Genomic DNA, 21,188 nt, shown 5'->3' on the forward strand with positions numbered 1-21,188 from the left:
CTGATCAGATGGCAAAAATGCTTAAATTTTGCCTGAGCTGTCAGTGATTGCAGTGTTCCTTACACAGGAGCGCTCAAAAGAAGATGACAGTCTGGAATCTTTATTGGACAATGTTGTTGGACTTCGGCAGATGCTGGAATCTGCTGGTGATCCTTGTCCACTGAGTGACCAAGATGTAGAGCCAATCCTTCCTGGACCAGAATCTCTCCAGCATCTTTTTAATAATAGGTAAAGTGCTGAATGTGCATCTGTGTCTGTGAAGAACTAGAATCTCTGAAAACCAGGGGTGGGGTGGTATATTTGGGACCGTGTTTAACTTCATGCATTTATCTTTAGAAGCTCTATGCATTACAACAGAGATTACCCAGTTCTGAGAGTTGCCCAATTCTTTCAAGATCTTGTGGCACAAGTATTGCACAAGTATGATGGATGTGCTTCTTTGTCAATTGTGATCTCTCCCCTTCTTTTTGTCAACATTGCTAAATGTCTCTTCTCTTCTGGTCCTTCATTTGGAAAGAATAGGCGTTGAGGAGTCCAGCTTTCTTTTTATCATTGATCAGTGTCTTTCTTGAACAAAACGTAGACTCAACGTGTCCTTTTCATTTGTCTTGTTTTAAACATACATAAAATTGTGCACCATTGCTTATCACAGTATTGCTTTATCACAGTGTTGATTGTGAACAGTGTCCCTGGACAGATAGAAGGACGGGGCGTATGTTTTTAAAATAACAAAATAGTGTACCAATTGCTAAACAAAATACAGATGTGATACGGTCCCTGTCCTAGAAGGCTGTCAGGCTGTATTTGATGACATAGGAAAGTGCTTGATAGACATTGCAAAGAATAGGAGACAAGAGCACCTGGTCATAGCAGAGGTGCAAGTCATGTTCTCCATTGGGAATTAGGATGCTCCAAGTGGGATTGTGCTCTTCCTACTGCTTGAGGAAGGAAGTGGTGAAGCCATGGTCCTTTAGGAAACGTTTTATTGCAGGAGTGGATGATGAATACCAGTGGGTAACATTTATTTCATATAGAGACAGCTAACACTGACCCCTATTTTTAAAAAATTACATTTAATATTACAGGACTGCATACATCTTGGCAGATGTCATGGATGACCAGCTGAAATCTATGTGGTTCTCACCATTCCAGGCTGAAGAAATTGAAACTGACCCTGACATGGTAAAAGTCTGGAGTTTTTAATACTTGAGTGGGTGGGGACTGGAGCATTTATAGCTTAATTGTCAGCAGTATTTTTGAGACCCCATTCATAGTGTAAGCAACAAAGAGTTAGGCTGTTAGGAATGTAGATGGATAAAAATGGGCTACTCATTTAGCAGCAGCCTTCCAAAAGTGTTTCCTGTTTGGGGATGCTGACAGTTGTCTGGGGGAATGATTAAAGTGGAATGAATTTCTCACTTTTACAGGTAAAGGTTGACTTAATTGAACTGTCGGAAAAAGGATGCAGCGACTTCGACCTGCAGGCAGAGCTGGAGAGGTCGTTTTTGACAGAGCCTACTTCTCCGGGTCGGACAAAAACCACAAAAGGCTTTAAACTTGGAAAACACAAGCACGAGACGTTTATAACGTCCAGGTAACTAGTGGTTTTGATTGTGACTGTGTGCCTAAAGGTGGATTTCGATTTTGCCACTGCACTGGTGATGTATTTGTAATCACGGCATAGTGGGATCCAAGTTGATTTGAGTCACTTGAAAGGGTCCTTCCCACGAGTCATTCTGCTGCAGCACTCCCTTTGAAAAAAAAAGATTTTACATGAACAGATTTTGCTGGTGCAAGGGAAGGGAGTGGAGGAGGAATGGTTCCTGTGAATGATAGAACCAACATGGGTTATAAAAGGTAGAATCTTGTTCTACCCAGAAGAAATTTACAAGAGCCTGGGTTGGAAAAAAGCATCTTACATCCTCTAAAATGCTGCAAACAGGTGTGCCAGAGCAAAAACAAGAAAATTGACTGTGATAGGAACCTTAGAAGGCAACACCTTTTTGCATATTTTGCCATATAATAAGGTGGTACACATCAGAAGTCAGAAGTCTGCCATCATCCTAGAAAGAGACTTAAGTAACTTAATTCCTGGAGCCAAGGGATGAGGGCGTTAAAACTAAATTCTTAAGTCACAAATGGGCAACCTTCAGCTCAGGTGCCACATGGGGTCCTTGAACCTCTTGAAATTGCCCCCTTTTCCCATCCCACCCCAGTTACTTCCTTTCATTTTGTTCTTTTTACCCATGTATTTTTAAGTGGTCTAGCCTTATTCCTATGTAGTTTCAGTGCAATTGGAAGGGGCAGAATTGTATTTGATAAAAATTTGTTTTTGACTTCTTTCATGGTTGGTATGGCTTGGGGAAAAGAAAAGTTTCCCTCCCAGCTGCCTGAGAACAAACTGTTAGGTTTCTGCCATATATGTATATGGAGAGAATGGTTTGGTATCGAACACTATGCCAAACTATACCTTAGCTTGATGTTGGTTTTCCAGTGAGGAGGTTATGGCCTCTGAGGTCCTCTTTTTTCTGTTGCTGTGACATGAATTGGCTCAGCAGATTGTCTGAACCTGGTTTCTTGGTTTGTCTAGCTCCAGACAAACCACAAACCTGGGTTTGGAGAAGAAACTAGCCTGACCGTGGCTTTGCTTGCAGCAGGACAAGGGGAGGTGCATATTGGCTGTGATCTTTTCTTTCTCAAGTCTGACACTTGTGCGATTGTACTAAGCCACTGGTCTTCAGCTGGTGGGTCAGAACCCACTAGTAGGTCATATGACCTGTTCCAAGGTGGATTGCAACAGGTGCATTGCCACCATGTAGATAAATACATGGTGAATAATTAAGAAATGTGTCCTCAAGTGCATGTTTGGATGCAAAATGCATCCTGGGTTTGAAAAGGTTGAAGATACCTGCACTGCTATTCACAAAGGAATTACTTTTAATTTCCAGAAGAGTCATGCTGTACTAAAAAAACCACCCTCTATATACTAATATGCGAGTAACTCTGTCAAATCTAATCTGGCTACCTTGAATCTGAAAATTCAAAAATTGAAAATTGAAGCAGGGATGTCTTTATTCCAAATTATTTAATCCAGAACGTTTTTGTCTTTGGCTGTGCCTATCATTGGTTTAAGCTCCAGCAACCACCATGCTGTTTGGATTAATTGCCACTACAAATTTTGACTGAACAACACACACTAATGCAGATGAATAGTGAGAGACAGGATAAGGGCTTAGAAAGGATAGGAGAAAGAGACGTATTTGCAAATGGCATGTCCTTATGGTTCTTCTGGCTTGTGAAGAATTGGTAAAGGTTCACATTCTCCTGTATATGTTAATACCTGTGTCCTGCTAAACAAAGTACCTCTTGTTAATGAATTTACCATGCGAAACTTCTGGGCCTTAACAGTGGGAAGTCTGAATACATCGAACCTGCCAAGAGGGCCCATATTGTGCCTCCTCCGAGAGGAAGAGGCAGGGGAGCATTTGGCCAAGGCATTCGGCCCCACGATATCTTCCGCCAGAGGAAGCAGAACACAAGCAGACCACCCTCTATGCACGTTGACGACTTTGTGGCTGCTGAGAGCAAGGAAGTGGTTCCACCAGATGGGATACAGCCTCCCAAGAGACCGCCTAAAGTTTCACAGAAGATCTCTTCACGGGGCGGGTTCTCAGGGAATCGAGGAGGGCGAGGAGCCTTTCACAGTCCAAATAGATTCTTCACGCCACCTGCTTCAAAAGGTAGGTTTTCTGGTCCACCTGAAATATATGAGCTTTATGCCTTCTGGAGTAGAGATTTCAGGTTCCATTCGTTCAGCGTGTTCCTTAAAGCAAAGTTAGTTGTAGCACTTCTGCTACTATTCACCATTGCAGCTATCTTTTTGGGGGTTTAGAGTCATGGAATTGTAGAGTTGGAAAGGATCTTGAGGATCATCTAGTCCAACCCCTTGCAATGCAGGAATATGCAGCTGTCCTTTACAGGGATTGAATGTGCAACCTTGGCGTTATCAGCACCATGCTAACCAGTTGAGCTATCTCAGGCTTTGGCCTTCTAGCTGCAGCCCCCTACAAACTGAGATGTTGTATATATATATATAAAGTTTGATGTTCTTTGATTCTCCAAACAAACCTGTTGCTGTCCCCATTTTACAGATGGGGAATTGAGAGGTAGAAGGAATGGCTTGTTCAAGACTGCTCAGCGTGTCCATGATAAATTTAGAACTTGGGCCTCCCAAATTAGAGCCCAGCATTTTGGCTGCCTGGCCAAGCCAGGTGCTACCTTCCATCCAGCATGCATGAAGCCTTTCAACTCAGATTGTGGAGTTGAATATTTAGAAACAAAGGCAATTCACAAATGGCTTAGTTGTTGTGCTTTTTCTTTAGGAAATTACAGTCGCCGTGAAGGAGCTAGAGGATCAAGCTGGAGTGCACAGAGTTCTCCGCGAGGCACCTACAATGAAAGCAGAGGCGGCCAAAGCAACTTCAACAGGGGCCCACTTCCACCTCTAAGGCCGTTAAGTTCAGCAGGTTTGTGGTTTCCCTCCCTTCACAATACTTTGTTGAAATTAAATGCACAATCAGTTCAACCAGTGGTATTTTTCTTCAGTTTTGATTTATGGCACTTATCTCCTTCCTTTCTGCTTTACATAAAGCACCAAAAGACACCTTATAAAATAAGTAGAAAATAATAGCATGGCTAAATGCAAACTCAAGAGACTGGATCCTCAGACAAAAATGTCACTTTAAAAAGTTGGTCAACAATGATGGGAGTTGTAGCAATATTTAGAGGGTCACAGGTTCCCTGTTCCTGCTTTATTGCATTTATATACTTTCTGTTTGCCAAGGCATCTAGCATGGTTTACAATTTAAAACACTAAAATGAAAGCAAAATAAACAGTTCAAAATACAGATTTTTTTTTGGGGGGGGGGAAGAGTTTCAGGCTGCTGATGTCCCTTCATGAGCTAATGACCCGATCTCCTTTGCATGAGCTTCTTTTGATTCTGGGGTTGATCCACTGAAGGACAATTTTCATGTCTTACCGTACTTGCCGATAGTTGAAACTAATGCATCATAAATAAGTGTACATGAAGAATACAAAAAGGAAGGTTGTGTTGTTCATTTTGATCTATGATCTGCATTCCTAGCAATATTAAATATATCACATATTTTCAGCCTGATTTTATTATAGAACCAGAGATGGAAGGGAACCTGAGGGTCATTTATGCAGGAATCTCAGCTAAAGTGTCCATGACAGATGGTCATCCAACCATAATGGGGCTTGCTCAGTAGTAAGCCTCAATTAGTGAAGCTTAAATGAAACTAGGTGTGCTTAGGATTCTAGCATTAATAAGTTTGCCTCGGTGTCTGTTGTATAATAGGCAAAAAACCTGGTTGTTATGATGGCACAGATTTCTATACAGTGCTGGTTAAATGTATATTAAGTTGTGCTGTATAAATCATAGGTTGGAGGCTGTTTTTAGAGGCCGCAGTAAAGTTGCAATGCATAATTCAGCCCTTATTTATATCCCAGTAGCAATCATCACTGTACTGTTACCACTTATCTCTCTTTTTTTAAGGCTACCGGCCAAGTCCTCGTGATCGTGCTTCCAGAGGCCGTGGTGGAATTGGGCCATCTTGGGCAAGCACAAATAGCGGCAGTAGTGGTGGCTCAAGAGGAAAGTTTGTTGGCGGAGGCAGCGGAAGAGGGCGTCATGTCCGCTCTTTTACTCGATAAACACACCATTGCACCATTGAGAACATTATGACTGTGAACATTTCAAGATGGCAAATTGCTTAAGTGCTTGAGGACCAATGCTAGACTTACTGGTATCGGGGGGGGGGCAGAAAGACTTTTTTTTGGTTTGGAAAAAATCCCATTTTGTTTGATACAAGATCTGAGATTTCAATAAAACTGTTTTTTTGTGTTATTGTGTGTGTTTACAGTTGCCTATGCTTTTATGGCACTTATGCCAGAAGTACAAGTTTAGATTGGGTTTTAACAGTCTTGCAACATACCCGGTAGCTTTCATTTAGGGTAAGTAGCAACAGCCATTCCAAGGCAACAGTGTTTTATTTAACAGTTTATATACCACTTGATCATAAAACAACCACCTCTAAGCTGTTGACAAAAATATAAAGTAAAACAGGTATTTAAAAAGCATTTGTTAAAAAATGATTAAAATCAACAGTCACTGAAGAGGGATACGTCACATGTGACTTCTACTTGCTTCTATGAAAATGTTTAATACCCTGTTTCCCCTTTTTTAATACGTAGTCGTAAAGTAAGCCATGGCAGAGTTTTTAAGCATTTGAGAAGTATAAGACATACCCCGAAAATAAGGCATACTTCCGCGCTGCGGAAACCAACCCCCACAGGCACCTCCACTCACAGAGTCACTCCATGCGGCCGGCACTGCAGGAGTGCGATCAGCTGTGAAGTGGTGCTCCAAGAGCTCCGCTTAACAGCTGATCGCGCTCTCGCCTTGCTGGCTGCATTCCCGCGCTCCACCTTCTCGTCCACAGTCATCCCTGCCGCTTCCATGCTTGCCGCCACCACTGGGCTCACTGCTTCTTCCTTGCCTGGCCCGGCCAAGGAGCTTGGAGCGCCCTGCAGTGGCAGGCGGAGCGCCTGAGCCAGCGGCCTCCGCCTGGCCCGGCCAAGGACTCCTGCAGCCCCGCCACTCAGAACCGGTGGCTGCTGCAGCGCCGAGCACTCAAGAGAGCCCAGCAGTGCCCTGAGCCAGTGCCCTGAGCCGTAAAAACCGTACCAGTAATAAAAAAAATAAGACATCCCACCGAAAGTAAGCCACCCTGTGTTTTTTTGAGGAAAAAAAGTTATAAGACGGTGTCTTAAAAAGGGGGAAACACGGTAGTGGAGCCATGCATGTAGCTGCCTGAGTAGCAGTTGTTTTCCTTTGCATGAATTTGAAATAATTTGATAGCTCACATTTCCATCTCTGAGTATAGTGTGCACTTTTACAAAATATCTGAGTCCTTAACTTCAATAATACATAATCTAAGCTTTCACTTCTATATATACATAAACCCACACGCAACACGCACATGTTATATTAGCTTTATTAGGTCAATTCATGTCGTAGGACACCATAGCCAATGGTATGGGTCAGCTGACACAAGCAGGAGCAAAGGTTTGTGGGAAGTTGGTCCATTTCCCTCAGGTTTTTTTCCTGCCTGATGCAGCAGTACGTTCCTCCTTGGCTCTCCTGGCTTAAGCCAAGTTTCATTAGATTCCTTCATTTTTCTATTTGCTTCTTTTTTGTTTCTTTTCCTGAGTACACATAACTTTGTTCTCTCTCCCCCCTTCAGATATTATTATTATTATTATTATTATTATTATTATTATTATTATTATTCCTAAGAGTAAAACTAAAAAATAGTAAAACCACAAGACAGGAATTTAATGACTCAAAAAATAATTGAAATAAACAACTAAGCTAAAAACAGATCAAAATATTAACTTCTTCATGTCTGGATAAACTTGCCTGAACAAAAATGTTTTAGCAGACACTGGAAAAAGTGCAGTGAAGGTGCTTGCCTGATGTCAATAGGCATGGAGTTCCAAGTGTGGGTGCTGCCATGCAAAAAATATCTATTTTTTACAAGTGTGGTGCACCTGTAATAGTGCCAGTGCTGCAGATTGAACTGACTGAATAGAAATATACGGGGGTAAGGCAATTCCTGAAGTAAACTGTTCCTAAGTGTTAAGGGCTTTATATACTAATGCTAACAGCTTGAAGTTGGTTCGGTAACAAACCTGTAAGCAGTGCAGATTTCTGGGCGGTGTTGTCTGCCGACAGAATCTCATTGCTGTCAACAGGTGGACTGCAGCATTCGGTACTAATTGTCAGCTGCCAGATCCAGCAAAAGGAAGCACCACATAAAGCAGACTGCAGTGATCCAATCTTAAATAACAGTCGCCTCTGGCTTTCACTTCTTGCTTTCCAGTTGGGGCAGAGGTCGAACGTGTGTTGCTTTCCTGCTTCCATCCCTAGTCAACCGACAGTCTTCCTGGAGAGTCTTCACTAACTCCAGTAATTCTAGCTTTTCAAGCTGTGCCTGCTCCAGTTCTTGGTGATGCTGCCTCTCTCTTGCCAGCAGAGTACGTATGTCAGACATCATCCTGGACACCTGGCTCTGAAAAGTGTAAGAGAGTTTTTCAAGTGTTGCACTGGGACTGCCTGTTAACAGTTAAAGGTAAAGGGACCCCTGACTGTTAGGTCCAGTCTCGGACGCAGCGCTCATCTCACTTTACTGGCCAAGGGAGCCGGCGTTTGTTTGCAGACAGCTTCCGGGTCATGTGGCCAGCATGACTAAGCCGCTTCTGGCGAACCAGAGCAGCACACAGAAACGCCGTTTACCTTCCCGCCTTTACCTTATCTACTTGCACTTGATGTGCTTTTGAGCTGCTAGGTTGGCAGGAGCAGGGACTGAGCAACGGAAACTCACCCCATTGCGGGGATTCAAACCATGACCTTCTGATCGGCAAGCTCTAGGCTCTGTGGTTTAGACCACAGCGCCACCCGTGTCCCCTATTAACAGTTAGATGCTCACAATTTCCTATCACATTTGTTTCTTCCCCTTCCTCCAAGGACCTCAGAGTAGCATACAGATAACAGAGCCTAGATTTCATGGATCTGCCCCTTTTCAGGTATCCAGACTGCTGCAAAACAGATCTGTTTCTGCCCACTTTCCAAGGCAAGAGAGAGGCTGCATCGTCCTGGAATGACTTGGGCCCAGGCCCAAATGCTTCTGTACCCAGAATTTAAGGTAAAACTAAATGTGCATGGGCATTCTGAGGGCTATTGCAATGATTGTGCTCTCCCTGTTATCCCAGTACAGTCATACCTCGGTTTAAGTACGTTTCGGTTTGAGTACTTTCAGTTTAAGTACTCCGCGGACTTGTCTGGAATGGATTAATCCACCTTCCATTACTTTCAATGGGAAAGTTCGCTTCAGGTTAAGTACAGACTTCTGGAACCAATTGTGTACTTAAACCGAGGTACCACTGTAAATTTGGGAAAAGAGAACTCTCAGCAGGTGGGGGATGTGTGGTAGGGAAGACTCTTCTAAGCCAACTTGGAAGTAGTCTGATTTTTATTAATGGTCCATCTCCAAATTAATATATTAATGGGACTGGAGGAAGTTTGCCAGTCACCAATAGCAATGCTTCCTTGCTTATGTGAATTGTAGTTAAAATACCTGCTGCTGAAACCATTGGTTCTAAAATAAATGCTGTAGGTGAGACTTCCCCAATTTGATGCTTCCCAGCTGTTGTTGGACTTCAACTCCCATCAGCCCCAGCTGGCCTGGTCAATGAGCAAGGATGATGGGAATTGTAGTCCAAATGTGTCTACCCCCTGGAAACTGAAAAAGAGTACAGCAGGGAATAAAGCTGTCAGGAAAACCAATTCACCAGAGGTAACATTTTAAGGGAGGGAGATGACCTCATAGCTAATGGCAATACAATTTGTTTACCTTTAGCTCTTCAATCTGATTTTGCAAAAGACTCTCTTTTTGCACCATATGCTTCCTTTGAGAATCTAGTCGAGATTCCATCTCATGTTTTGCCTCTTCCATCCGGCAGATCATCTCTGACCTTAAAAAAAAAAGGAAAAGAGAGCACTTTCCGTTACTCAGCCTATCTGTCTTTAATCTGAATATACAGGAAACTCAAAAATTATGCACATTCAGTTTTATGTGCTTGGCAAGAATTTTTTTAAAAGAGGGTGAATATCTGGAAAAAAAGACTTTGGCAATCCCTCCCTCCCGCCCTTGTCCTGTCCTGTTCATTCTGCTTTAATTTTGAGAAGGATCGCTTGGACTGAAACAAACAATATTCACTTGTTCACACGTACGCTAAGCCAATACTCTGGTTTGTATCCTCTTGGGAGGAGGGCAGCAGGTGCAGCGGAAGAATGTGCACCAGCAAATTGATCATTCACAAAAAGCGATGGTTTGTTTTAGACCAGGACTTACCATTATATGTGAACAGGGCCACTAATGACCAAAACAGGAAGTAGTGTTTAATCCATCAGTTTTGCACTAATAATTCTGTAAGTCACAAACAATATCTTTTTTTTATCTTCCATCTGTTTTATGCAATATCTGCATCTTCCTTCGGCCCAAGATAAACATCTCATTTTAACAGCCCCAGCTTCACTCACATAGGCATTTCTCATAAGCTAGTACTGCCAAAGAAGCTTTTCATTTATGACTAAGGTAGGTTTGAGGTTACCACCAAGCAGGGCACAAGCTTATGTTACACAAAAAAGATGTCAACAAATCTTTTATTTCAATCAAATCAGGATGATAGAATACCAGTGTAATTTGAGTGGGAAAATAGGAGGAAGGGGTGGTGATGGCAATAGAAGCAATTTGCCAAGCTACCAAACTGGATTCCTGAGCACCCAGGAAATTGCAGCAGTATCAAAGAACGGTCCCCTTGTGCATGTTATAGAGCAGGGGTAGGCAACCTAAGGCCCGTGGGATGGATGCAGCCCAATCGCCTTCTCAATCCGGCCCGCAGACGATCTGGGAATCGGCGTGTTTTTACATGAGTACCGTAGAATGTGTCCTTTTATTTAAAATGCATCTCTGGGTTATTTGTGGGGCCTGCCTGCTGTTTTTACATGAGTAGAATGTGTCCTTTTATTTAAAATGCATCTCTGGGTTATTTGTGGGGCGTAGGAATTCATTCATATATTTTTTTTCAAAATATAGTCCAGCCCACCACATGGTCTGAGGGACGGTGGACTGACCCACGGCTGAAAAGCATTGCTCACCCCTGTTTTAGAGAGATGGACAAAATATTTAGGTGTCAGTTCATGCTTTATGATCACCCAAGGTAAGGGGAAGAATACAGGTAGCTTTACCTGAGCAGTTCTAGTTCCGTTCTCAGCTCTGCCACACAGTTATGTTGTGCATCATCAGCACTGAGCATGGCATACCCACAACCTTTGGGGCACTCGCGGCTCCTGTATTCGCACACTGCCAAGTGGCTGTCTAGGTTACGTCTTTCAACCCGAGCTGGGCAACCTGATTGGAAAGCAGAAGATTGGAGGAAGTGCACCAGAGAGAGACAGAGAATTACTTCATTTCCCCCACCATCTTCTGACTTGGAGACAACGATAGATTGCACCCCAGAGAGGTCACTTCAGAGCTGCTAATGCAGCAAAAACAATGTGGAAGGCAGCAGTGACAAGCTACTGGTTTCTGATTCTCTGTGATTGTCCAGCAGTTTGACTTACCCCCCTAGAGGCACACTCCATTGTCTCTCAAGACAGAAGGATGCTAACAACAGCACCACCACTCTTGAGGAATCTAGGTTAGTGTTTCCTAATGTGCGTAGGTGCAAGGATTCTCCAAAGTGGCACTAGCACATCAGCTGCCTTTCAGTTCCCCAAACACCAACACTGAATCCATACTTTGCTTTGGCTAGTGTTGGCAACAGGTAGAAATGGAACAGGAAGGGGTGTTCACACAGGAAAAGAAACAGAGAAGGCCCACTCTGCAACAGCCACTAACTCTGGGAATTACCTTCAGTCGAGATTCCAGAACCGTGGGACTTGAGTTCAGTAGAAAACGGAGATCTACCATCTGTTTGCAAGATAACCATCTCTGCGTTCTACCTACCGCTATTTGAACAGGGGACCCGGCTGCATTCACACTCGCGTTCATGTCGGTCAATGGATTCCAGTGAACACACCATTTCACAGCCACACTCTCTGTTCCTGCAGTGAATCTGGAGTCGATTGAGATCATTCTTCATGTATCTGGGTACAGAAGTTAATTATTTTTATTCTTGCAATATGTACTGCAAAATGGCTTCACGTGCTCCCCAGTTCTCTGAGTGGTAAGGCATTCCAGAGTCAGTGCTAACTGATTCAGTTTTCTTTGGATGAGGCCACATGGCAGATTAACCATGACTGCGTGGTATTTGGTTTCTTTGCAAGTATACAGGCAGAGCACAGGCGAAAGTAAACAGCAGATCCCCAGAAAGGCAACTTGCACTACAAGGCATTTCTAGCCTTGATGTTAAGAGCTTCCGCACTCTACCTTCTGCCTGTCCATCCCCTTAAACTGCTGCACTAACTTCCATACATTACACCAGCCACCCTCCTCAGCTGGGCTGTGGTGTCACCCTCCTTACTCCTAACATTCTGGAGAAATATCTGTATCAAGAAGCTATCTTCTAACAATTAGATCCCATAGAAAGACACTGTGAGCCATTAACCATAACATCCTTTCCTCAAAACTTAAGACTATGATCAGCCATTGATTTAAGGCAGGGGTGGGGGATCACAGGTCTGATCACCGAATGTGACTCTTCAGACCTACCTGGCTGTCATGATTTCTTCCCTGCTATACCCCTCACTGGCCCTGCTCACCACTGACACGTTGCCCCTGGAAGGTAACACCCCCTTGTCACAATTAAAATGCACGCTTGCAGAAAGCTGGCAACCCTAATGAAGCAGAAGCACCATGACCAACTTGTGTTATTTGGCAACACAGTAAGTCAACACTTGTTTGTGATGTTTATGTTTAAGATGTATTCATTCTTTATTACATGAAATACTTCAAAAACATGTATTGTGGGTATTGCCACTTATGCTGTCCTATCCTTTTGTTTTTCAAAAGTTGTGCTTTTAAAACCTTACCTGTTAGTAGGTTAATGAAGCTTTAAGCAGTTTGTTCCAACCTTGAGAAAAGGAATTTGGTGAAGTCAAGAATTTTCCTAGCGACTGCACAGATATCCTAGCAGAAATATTCTCTCTCTCTCTCTCTCTCTCTCTCTCTCTCTCTCTCTCTCTCTCTCTCTCTCTCTCTCTCTCTCTGTGTGTGTGTGTGTGTGTGTGTGTGTGAATGGTTATTCTGTGCAAAGCAGCAAGGTTAAAAGGGGTTCAATCTGAGGTGTGAATTCAGATCAAGCCGAAACTTTGTGATGCAAGCAATCTGGACTTTGCTACTTACTCTGCACCTATGTAATGGGATTATGTTTCCACGTACGAAAAGAGGACAATACAGTGGTAACCTCGGGTTGAGAACTTTGCCCCAGGGTGAGAACAGAAATCGCACGCCAGTGGCGCAGCGGCAGGCATTTGCGAAAGCGCACCTCAGGTTAAGAACAGTTTCAGGTTAAGAACGGGCCTCCAGAACGAATTAAGTTCGTAACCCGAGGTACCACTGTATGTATAGAGATATTTTTGATAACTGGAACTTGGCACTGGATCCTGTGGGACAGAACATTCTTAACTATCCTGTGTTTCTATAAAAGCAGTTCCCTCTTTATTCAAATTCGGAAATGGCTACACAGTAAACTCCCAAAGAGGTAACGTGTCTGCAGCACATCCTTCTGCCTCACTCTTTTCCTATACATCTCTTTCCTTGCAGGAACATTTTCTCTTCAGAGTGAAATAGACCAAATCTAGGCTTACTAAGACTAGTTAATTTCATTAATTTGCATGACATATGGGGTAGTAACTTTAGTATGGAAAACCAATCAAAAAGGATGCTCCATCCCTCAGCCTTACATTTGCATATTTGCTCAAACTACTAAAACTGATAAAAGTGGAGGTTCTCTTTTGTTCTGGGTTCCTTCCTTGTTCTCCTGCATGAGGGGAAGGACCCTGTTGCAACAACAACAACAAAAAAGGCTTTGTTTCTCAAAATTCTCTGGTTGGCCTCTGTTATATCTCCGACCGATGGAGAACCCAAATAGGGCTCTTGTGTACCCCATAAGGGAATAAGGGCAGATTTTTGCTTATATCATAGTGTAGGATTAGATTTTGTGACAGCTGCAAGTTGGACTCAGAAATAATTACGCACCTGTAAAGCGGTCGAAGGACAGACAGATCAAGCGGCTGACGATCTTCTGGGCAGTTGCTGTGATGAACAAGCCACCCATGTATGCAGGAAGTGCAGAAAGCATGTTCGCAAGGAGCCTGCAAGGGATCTTCCAACACATCTCGACAGATGCAGCACAGGAGCCCTTCATTCACGTAACCGACAAAGCGTTCAATATCATATCCCATTTTCTCAATGACCTCTAGCCTGCTATGGAAATGAAAGCACAGAATTAGTAACAGATTGAGAACTGCGGCCACATTACCTTTGAAAGTCAAGTGAGCACATTATCACCCTTGCACCTTAAGATCTGAAGAGATATGATGCAGAGGGAGTGAAGTGGCTTGTGAGTTTTATGCCATTCCCAAGTAGCCCAGAGGCTGCTTATGCAGAGTAATCACTAGGGACTGTCAGAATTTGGATGCAATTCCAATTTGCAACCTTTCCCCAAGCATGCAAAGCCATAGCATAGACAAGAGCAAACTTACACATTTTTGTTCATTTAGTTGCATCTCAACCTGCAAGAGAGCCCTTTTTTATAGAGCAAAACACATGCAGGCATTGTTTTCAAGCTTCTTTGCAACGTGTCACAGCCCCTCAAAAAATAATACATTGCATGTTCAGTGTTCAGTTTCTTCTCAGAGAAACCCTAATTAGATTTAGGAGGATTAATGCTTCTTTCCCCATTAAGTATGTAAAGCAGCCAGAGCACCTGATCAAAGCAACTAAGAGCCACCTGCTTCTTTCTCAGGTGTCACTCTAGAAAGATTCTTTGGATTAAGTGGCATATGGAATGGGTTCTAAACTCTGAGCTTACAAAGTGTTTATAATGTGAACTGTGCATGTGTTTTGAGATGCTAAGAAACTGTTGAATGGAATGTACTCACTCTGTACCGTAATAATACTGTTTCGTATTTTAATGGTGGGGTTATTTTTATTTTTTAATGTGGAATATTCCTAAAGTTTCTGCTGGAAAATATAATTCTTTTTGTAAAGCATAATGTTACAGAACATAAAGTAAGCAAATTCTTACATTTTCATATAAGTAGCCTGCTGTGTTCCCTGTAAAGATTTCTGTGTTATAAAAATGGTTCTGCACAAACTGTGGTTTTTAATTGTCTCACTCTGTTTGCTTCATCGTGCCTCTCTCCAAGAACACTTTTATTTGTTAAGCTTCCTAAGTAAATGATCCCTGCACTCAACCCACTGGTTGCAATGAGCTGCCACCCCTACTTTTCACACAGCTACAGAAAACATTCTCTAAATTTTGACAGCAGGAAACAACAGAGGAAAGGGGAAGACAGCAGATGAGAAGCAGCATGCGACTGTTTTGGTCACAGGGGCTTAGGGCCAGCCTTTCCAACCCCATTTTGCATATCTACGCTCAAAAGTTCAAGCAAGCACAGTTGGCCAAAACATTTGGAGGGCAAATGAGCCGGTGTGGTGTAGTGGTTAGAGTGTTGGACTAGGACCTGGAATCCTCATGAAGCTCACTGGGTATCCTTGGGCCATTCACCCATTCTAACTTACCTCACAGGGTTCTTGTGTGGAGAATAGGAGAGAACTCTGTATGCCACCTTGAGCTCCTTGGAGGAAAGGTGGGACATAAATAAAATGAGAATAATAGGTACAGCTGGGGTTGGGAACTAGGCTGGGGGACATGCTACCTGGAGATGCTGGTGACTGAACCCGGGGCCTTCTGCAGGCAAGCAGATGCTCTTACCACTGAGCTACGCTACTGGAGAGCCATATTTTATTTTTATTTCACAGAATTTATAGGCCGCTTGAGAGTAGAACCCTCCCGAAAGCAGTTTCACAGAAAGCCACGACTCATCCATCTCATGCTATAGCAACTATCAGCAAAAACAGACTATGGCAGCTGCTCCAGATTCAGGATGTCAGCAACTTAGGGAGGCAATTTGATTTTTAAGGGGGGCAATTTGAGAATGAGTTATTAACAGTTCATGGTCTTTTAGGCTTCCTCCACATGAATAGCTCACTTTTTGAATAATAAGAATTATATGTCACGAGCGAGGGTGGGGTGCATTAGGATTTTAAAGATGCTTAGGTGGGGCATGGCCAAAAAAAGTTTGGGAACCACTGGCATAGAATCACAGAATGGTACCCAAGGCGCTTTTGACAAAAGCGGGCTGTTGGTTCCCCAAATCATAATAATAATAATAATAATAATAATAATAATAATAATATAATAATAATAATAATAATAATAATTTATTATTTATACCCCGCCCATCTGGCCGGGTTTCCCCAGCCACTCTGGGCGGCTTCCAACAGAAACATTGAAATACACTAATTTGTTAAACATTAAAAGCCTCCCTAAACAGGGCTGCCTTCAGATGTCTTCTAAAAATCTGGTAGCTGTTTTCCTTTTTGACATCTGATGGGAGGGCGTTCCACAGGGCAGGCGCCACCACCGAGAAGGCCCTCTGCCTGGTTCCCTGCAACTTGGCTTCTCACAATGAGGGAACCACCAGAAGGCCCTCGGAGCTGGAACTCAGTGTCCGGGCAGAACGATGGGGGTGGAGACGCTCCTTCAGGTATACTGGACCGAGGCCATTTAGGGCTTTAAAGGTCAGCACCAACACTTTGAATTGTGCTCGGAAACGTACTGGAAGCCAATGTAGATCTTTCAAGACCGGTGTTATGTGGTCTCGGCGGCCGCTCCCAGTCACCAGTCTAGCTGCCGCATTCTGGATTAGTTGTAGTTTCCGGGTTACCTTCAAAGGTAGCCCCACGTAGAGCACATTGCAGTAGTCCAAGCGGGAGATAACCAGAGCATGCACCACTCTGGCGAGACAATCTGCAGGCAGGTAGGGTCTCAGCCTGCGTACCAGATGGAGCTGATAGACAGCTGCCCTGGACACAGAATTGACCTGTGCCTCCATGGACAGCTGTGAGTCAAGAATGACTCCCAGGCTGCGCACCTGGTCCTTCAGGGGCACAGTTACCCCATTCAGGACCAGGGAGTCCTCCACACCTGCCCGCCTCCTGTCCCCCACAAACAGTACTTCTGTCTTGTCAGGATTCAACCTCAATCTGTTAGCTGCCATCCATCCCCCAACCGCCTCCAGGCACTCACACAAGACCTTCACTGCCTTCACACTACAACCTATTGGTAAGTCTTTGGTAAGTCTTTTTAAAAAAAACAATAAAAGCTGAGCACCCTTGCAAATTAATTTTAGTCTTTTTCCTTTTGGGGCGGGGAAGAGGGTTACTTTTTAAAAGCATACAGGCAAAAGCGCTATCAGAAAACAAGGGTAGCCACCTGCCTCAAAGCTTCCCTCCCAAGGCAGGTTTCAGAGTGGCGATTCCTCTCCTCCTTCCTGCCCTGCAAGCGAAAGCCCAGAAACGGCTCTTCTTCGCTTCACCCGCTTCGCGAAAGAGCGCTTCCGCAACGTCAATGCTCCCCGGAGACCACAGTCCAGCCACTACGCGCCTCCACCACCGCCAATCAGAGGAATAAGGGGCCGCTGGGCTGGCCCCGCCTTCTTCTTCGCACGCGGCCGCTCAGCTGGCCCCTTTCGTCGGAGAAGACTTGGAATATGTAGAACCGCACGTGCTTTGTAACTTCCGAGTTTTTCGTGGTGCTTTTTTTTTTTGAGCTGCTCATAGAAAGCAACGGAGGAAATACAGGATTTTAGAGCAGCTTTCCCCCCCCAGGCTGGGCGCGTTCTGCTAAAGCAAAAAGGAAGCAGGAGCCCTCCCTCTTTCCAACTCAGATCTTATTTATTGCAGTGTGTGTGTGGGGGGGGGGGAATGTGACAAATTTCAGAGGAGGCGACAATGGATTGCAGTGGATTGCTTTTGAAGTCATTTTCAGCACCGGGTGGAAAAGGAAATCGCCACAGCGCCTCTCCCCCCCACACGCCCGCCGCCCTATCCTGGATTTTGGCAGAACAAAGGTGGCAACCCTAGAACTTGTAGTCCAAAAAGAACCCGGGAGGGCGCAGGTTGGGAGAGGCTAGGCTAATAAAGGGGCGTTTGGCAGGGAAAGGCGTTGCCTGTAAATTCACATTAAACCTCAGCGCCACCATCTAATCAGCAGTTTGGACGATGGGCTACACTGCAGGGCGGGCCTAAGGCACTCCCCGCACCCCATCACAACTTACGCTACCAATATACTGGCTCTGCCCGTTATCTTCTATGGGTAGCTCTGAGCGGGGAAGAAAAGGAGAAAAATATACCCTGTAAGTTCCAAATCTGTGTTGGAGCGAGTTGTTCTAATTTTTTATCTCTATGACTCGGCAATTCATCCTCTTCAGCCTCGCGAATTGGTTAACGCCCTCCTCTGCCAGCGCCGTATTTTCCTGTGAAAACGAGTAACCTAGGTAACGGGGGAAGGAGAGGAGGGCGCTTTGCGACAAATACGCTAGATGGCCGTGTGTCGTAGAGCGTAAGCGTAGCCGGCGGCCCGCCATATCGAGCGCGGCAAAAGCATCAACGGGGCATGCGCAGTAGGGTTTCCTTCGTACCTCCTGCCAGCCCTTAACAGAGGCGAGGCGGAGGCGACCGCCGCGCAATAAGTGCTGGTCATGCGCAGTGGGGCGAATGGAGGGAAGCGATAAATTGAGAGCGGCCTGGGGCGGTCAGCTGCGCATGCGCCGTTTGGCGAATGATAGGGCGACGGCGATGTCTTGGCGGGACAGTTAAATTGCAAAGTAAGTGCAGCGTCGTGTTAAGATTGGGAGGGGGCTGGAGCCGTCCTTCCTCTGAGGCTTAGGGTGGGGGATTCAATAACTGGGCTGGCTGTACCCAGGGCGCTTCTGCTTTTCAGGTTTCCGTTTCCACAAACACGAAAGATACTCTGTACATGCTCAGAAGCTCTTGCTCCCTCGGTTCAGTTTTAACAAGGCCGTGTTTTCTTTCCTTCGGTGGACAAATATATGCTTCTGGTGCTCGCTGTAAGAACCCGAAGAGGAGTTTTGTTCCTGCATATATGAAATTAATAAATATAAGCAGCTGACACAAATGGCCAGCAGAGGCCTAAGGAAAAAGAGGGCTTTATGGCTTTTTTAAAAAAAGCAAGGACCAGGACAACATCATTGCCGGCATTTGGCTTGGCTCACAGCGGAGGTGAGGAGAGGGTTGCCACCAGAAATGAAAAGTTGCTATGAAATGAATCTCTTTGGACTGTGGCAGAGTCAGGAGGGGCTTATGGGATGGAATGTAGTGATGGGATGAGTGTAGTTGATACAAAAAAAGGGGGGGAGATGCCCTCATGTGTAGTCTAGTGCTTAAGAAATCATGATTAAAACTTGTAACCTGAGAACATAAAAATCTTCACCTGGCTCCAAAATAGTGGTGGGCACAAGGTAAGCCTCCGTCAGGACTCCAAAGAGAACTGAGAAAGGCTTGATCACAGCTGCCCCCTTCTTAAAAGGTAAGGGTAAAGGGACCCCTGACCATTAGGTCAAGTCGTGACCGATTCTGGGGTTGTGGCGCTCATCTCGCTCATCTCGCTCTATTGGCCAAGGGAGCTGGCGTACAGCGTCCAGGTCATGTGGCCAGCATGACAAAGCCGCTTCTGGCGAACCAGAGCAGCACACGGAAACGCCGTTTACCTTCCCGCTTGGAGGTATTTATCTACTTGCACTTTGACGTGCTTTCGACCTGCTAGGTTGGCAGGAGCTGGGACCGAGTAACGGGAGCTCACTCTGTCACAGGGATTCGAATTGGCGACCTTCGGCAAGCCCTAGGCTCTGTGGTTTAACCCACAGCGCCACCCGCGTCCCACTTCTTACTACTCACCTAATAAGGCTGGTACACCTGGAGGAGAAACAAGAGGAACCATACTTCCTAGATTTTGGGGGTATTTTCTCACTAGTGTGAGAACAGGACTAGGATATATTATGGGAAGTATTGAAAAGTTTCTTTCTCTAGGGCTGGCTTTTTAAAACAATTTTTTTGCTGTTTTTCAGACCAACAGAACTGAACATGAGACGATCAGCAGCTCCTAGTCAACTGATGGGAAATTCAGTCAAAAAGCCGAGGTTTATGCCTCCAGGAAAAACCCATATGTTGTCTCTGAAAAAAGAATCTGAACACTCAGGCTTTGAGGTAATATTAAAAGGGAGGAAAAAAGCAATTGTAATACAGTATTATTACTGAATGAAAACTGTACTTGAAGAATCTATGTCAGAAATCCATGGAATCTTAATTCACTGGGGTAATATATTTGTTTCTGACCTAGGCTACAAGGAGCTTACATTTCATACACAAATTCATTCCGTATAGAAGACAAGCTGTCAGTGAGTGCCAGTATCACTTTCACTCTTGATATTTAATTTTCTGTATGCAGGGATTTATTTATTTTTTGGTGGGGGAGTATTCAGTCATGTATGCTGCCACCTGCAACCTGAAGCTGTTCAGCCCAGGTGCATGTTTACCTGCAAGTTTGCATTCTGCTCTGTCAATCTGTATGTAGAAGGGTCCTGAAAGCAAAACTATAGACAAATCGTCTGGAAAATGACTCCACAGCTAAACATCAGTGGCATCAGTGGAAACTGGTTCACGCGATGGCAGCATTTGCATGTCTCTATACAGTTGATGGTTTACTGTCAACGTGCAGAAGCCTCCCACTTCATTCCTCCCTTCTAGCCAATAAAAGAAAACAACACAATTCCCAGCTTACTGTTACATTCAAACTAGGGATTGTGATTTGTTTCACTCAAAGAAAACCACTACGTGAAGCCAAAGTTTCTAGGTTTACCAGTTGGATTTTGTTTGAAGCGAAATAAACCATGACTCCCAGTTTGGATGTATTGGCAAGCCAGGGATTGTGGTTTACTGCACCCACACTCACCGGGGGATGAGCAAGGCGGAAGTGATTACTTTGTGCATGGTAAACCGTTAACTTTGGCATACAAGAACACACAGACCAGGCCTTGGTTCTTTTGGATGTGTATTAAGATTGTGCCATGGTTTGTACAGTATTTTTATATTAATGTGGAACTTAGGGATGCTGTGTGAGCACAATGCTTGGTACCGAATAGAGCCACAAATACTAGATTCATACATTATTTCAAAGTACATATGTGCAGAAGGTAAATGTTAGCCTTCCTGTTCTAGAAAAGTCTTTCTCCCACTTCTTCAGTTTTCATTTGTGTTCTTTCACCAAAGTTCTCTTAAGGAAGGCTAGAGTGATATATCTGCTCTCAGTAACCCCACCCCAGTCCCAGAGGTTCTCCATTGGGCACTTTTAGGATAGCCCCATCCTTATGTTTTGACTTTCTATTAGAATGGTAAGGCCAGGGAATGCACACAAACCTATCTACTGGCTTGGAAATTGTAGAGAGAGCATACAG

At 44.4% G+C, this 21,188-nt stretch overlaps 3 protein-coding genes across 8 annotated transcripts in view; 2 read left to right on the top strand and 1 right to left on the bottom strand.

Moving 5' to 3' along the window:
* VIRMA (vir like m6A methyltransferase associated) overlaps positions 1-6,241 on the top strand; it is a 29,824-nt gene extending 23,583 nt beyond the window's left edge. For both annotated transcript variants that reach the window (XM_035126437.2, XM_035126438.2), the window contains exons 19-24: positions 68-228; positions 1,086-1,182; positions 1,428-1,594; positions 3,409-3,740; positions 4,383-4,526; positions 5,577-6,241. In XM_035126437.2, the coding sequence (XP_034982328.2) occupies positions 68-228; positions 1,086-1,182; positions 1,428-1,594; positions 3,409-3,740; positions 4,383-4,526; positions 5,577-5,734 (1,059 nt within the window). In that variant the 3' untranslated portion in view covers positions 5,735-6,241. The remainder of the gene's footprint in view (positions 1-67; positions 229-1,085; positions 1,183-1,427; positions 1,595-3,408; positions 3,741-4,382; positions 4,527-5,576) is intronic.
* A 634-nt stretch (positions 6,242-6,875) lies between these two features.
* On the bottom strand, positions 6,876-18,178 carry LOC118090563 (RING finger protein 151). Of its 5 annotated transcripts, XM_035126442.2 has the most exons (8): positions 18,069-18,178; positions 17,154-17,486; positions 15,394-15,449; positions 13,846-14,073; positions 11,653-11,792; positions 10,893-11,055; positions 9,496-9,616; positions 6,876-8,154 (listed from the first exon to the last, which is right to left on the bottom strand). In XM_035126442.2, the coding sequence occupies exons 4-8, from the start codon at positions 14,049-14,051 to the stop codon at positions 7,948-7,950; spliced, it is 837 nt and encodes a 278-aa protein (XP_034982333.1). In that variant the 5' UTR covers positions 14,052-14,073; positions 15,394-15,449; positions 17,154-17,486; positions 18,069-18,178; the 3' UTR covers positions 6,876-7,947. The 5 variants fall into 5 exon arrangements, with proteins under 5 accessions (XP_034982333.1, XP_060133688.1, XP_060133690.1 ...); XM_060277705.1 differs by lacking the exon at positions 15,394-15,449; XM_060277707.1 differs by lacking the exons at positions 15,394-15,449; positions 17,154-17,486.
* Positions 18,179-18,470: 292 nt separating this feature from the next.
* Positions 18,471-21,188, top strand: part of RAD54B (RAD54 homolog B) — a 47,587-nt gene continuing 44,869 nt past the window's right edge. Inside the window, exons 1-2 of the mRNA XM_035126045.2 lie at positions 18,471-18,542; positions 19,803-19,941. Coding sequence (XP_034981936.2) covers positions 19,819-19,941 — 123 coding nt within the window. The 5' untranslated portion in view covers positions 18,471-18,542; positions 19,803-19,818. The remainder of the gene's footprint in view (positions 18,543-19,802; positions 19,942-21,188) is intronic.

The sequence above is a fragment of the Zootoca vivipara genome, chromosome 8 (assembly GCF_963506605.1).
Source record: "Zootoca vivipara chromosome 8, rZooViv1.1, whole genome shotgun sequence".
Classification (NCBI taxonomy): domain Eukaryota; kingdom Metazoa; phylum Chordata; class Lepidosauria; order Squamata; family Lacertidae; genus Zootoca; species Zootoca vivipara.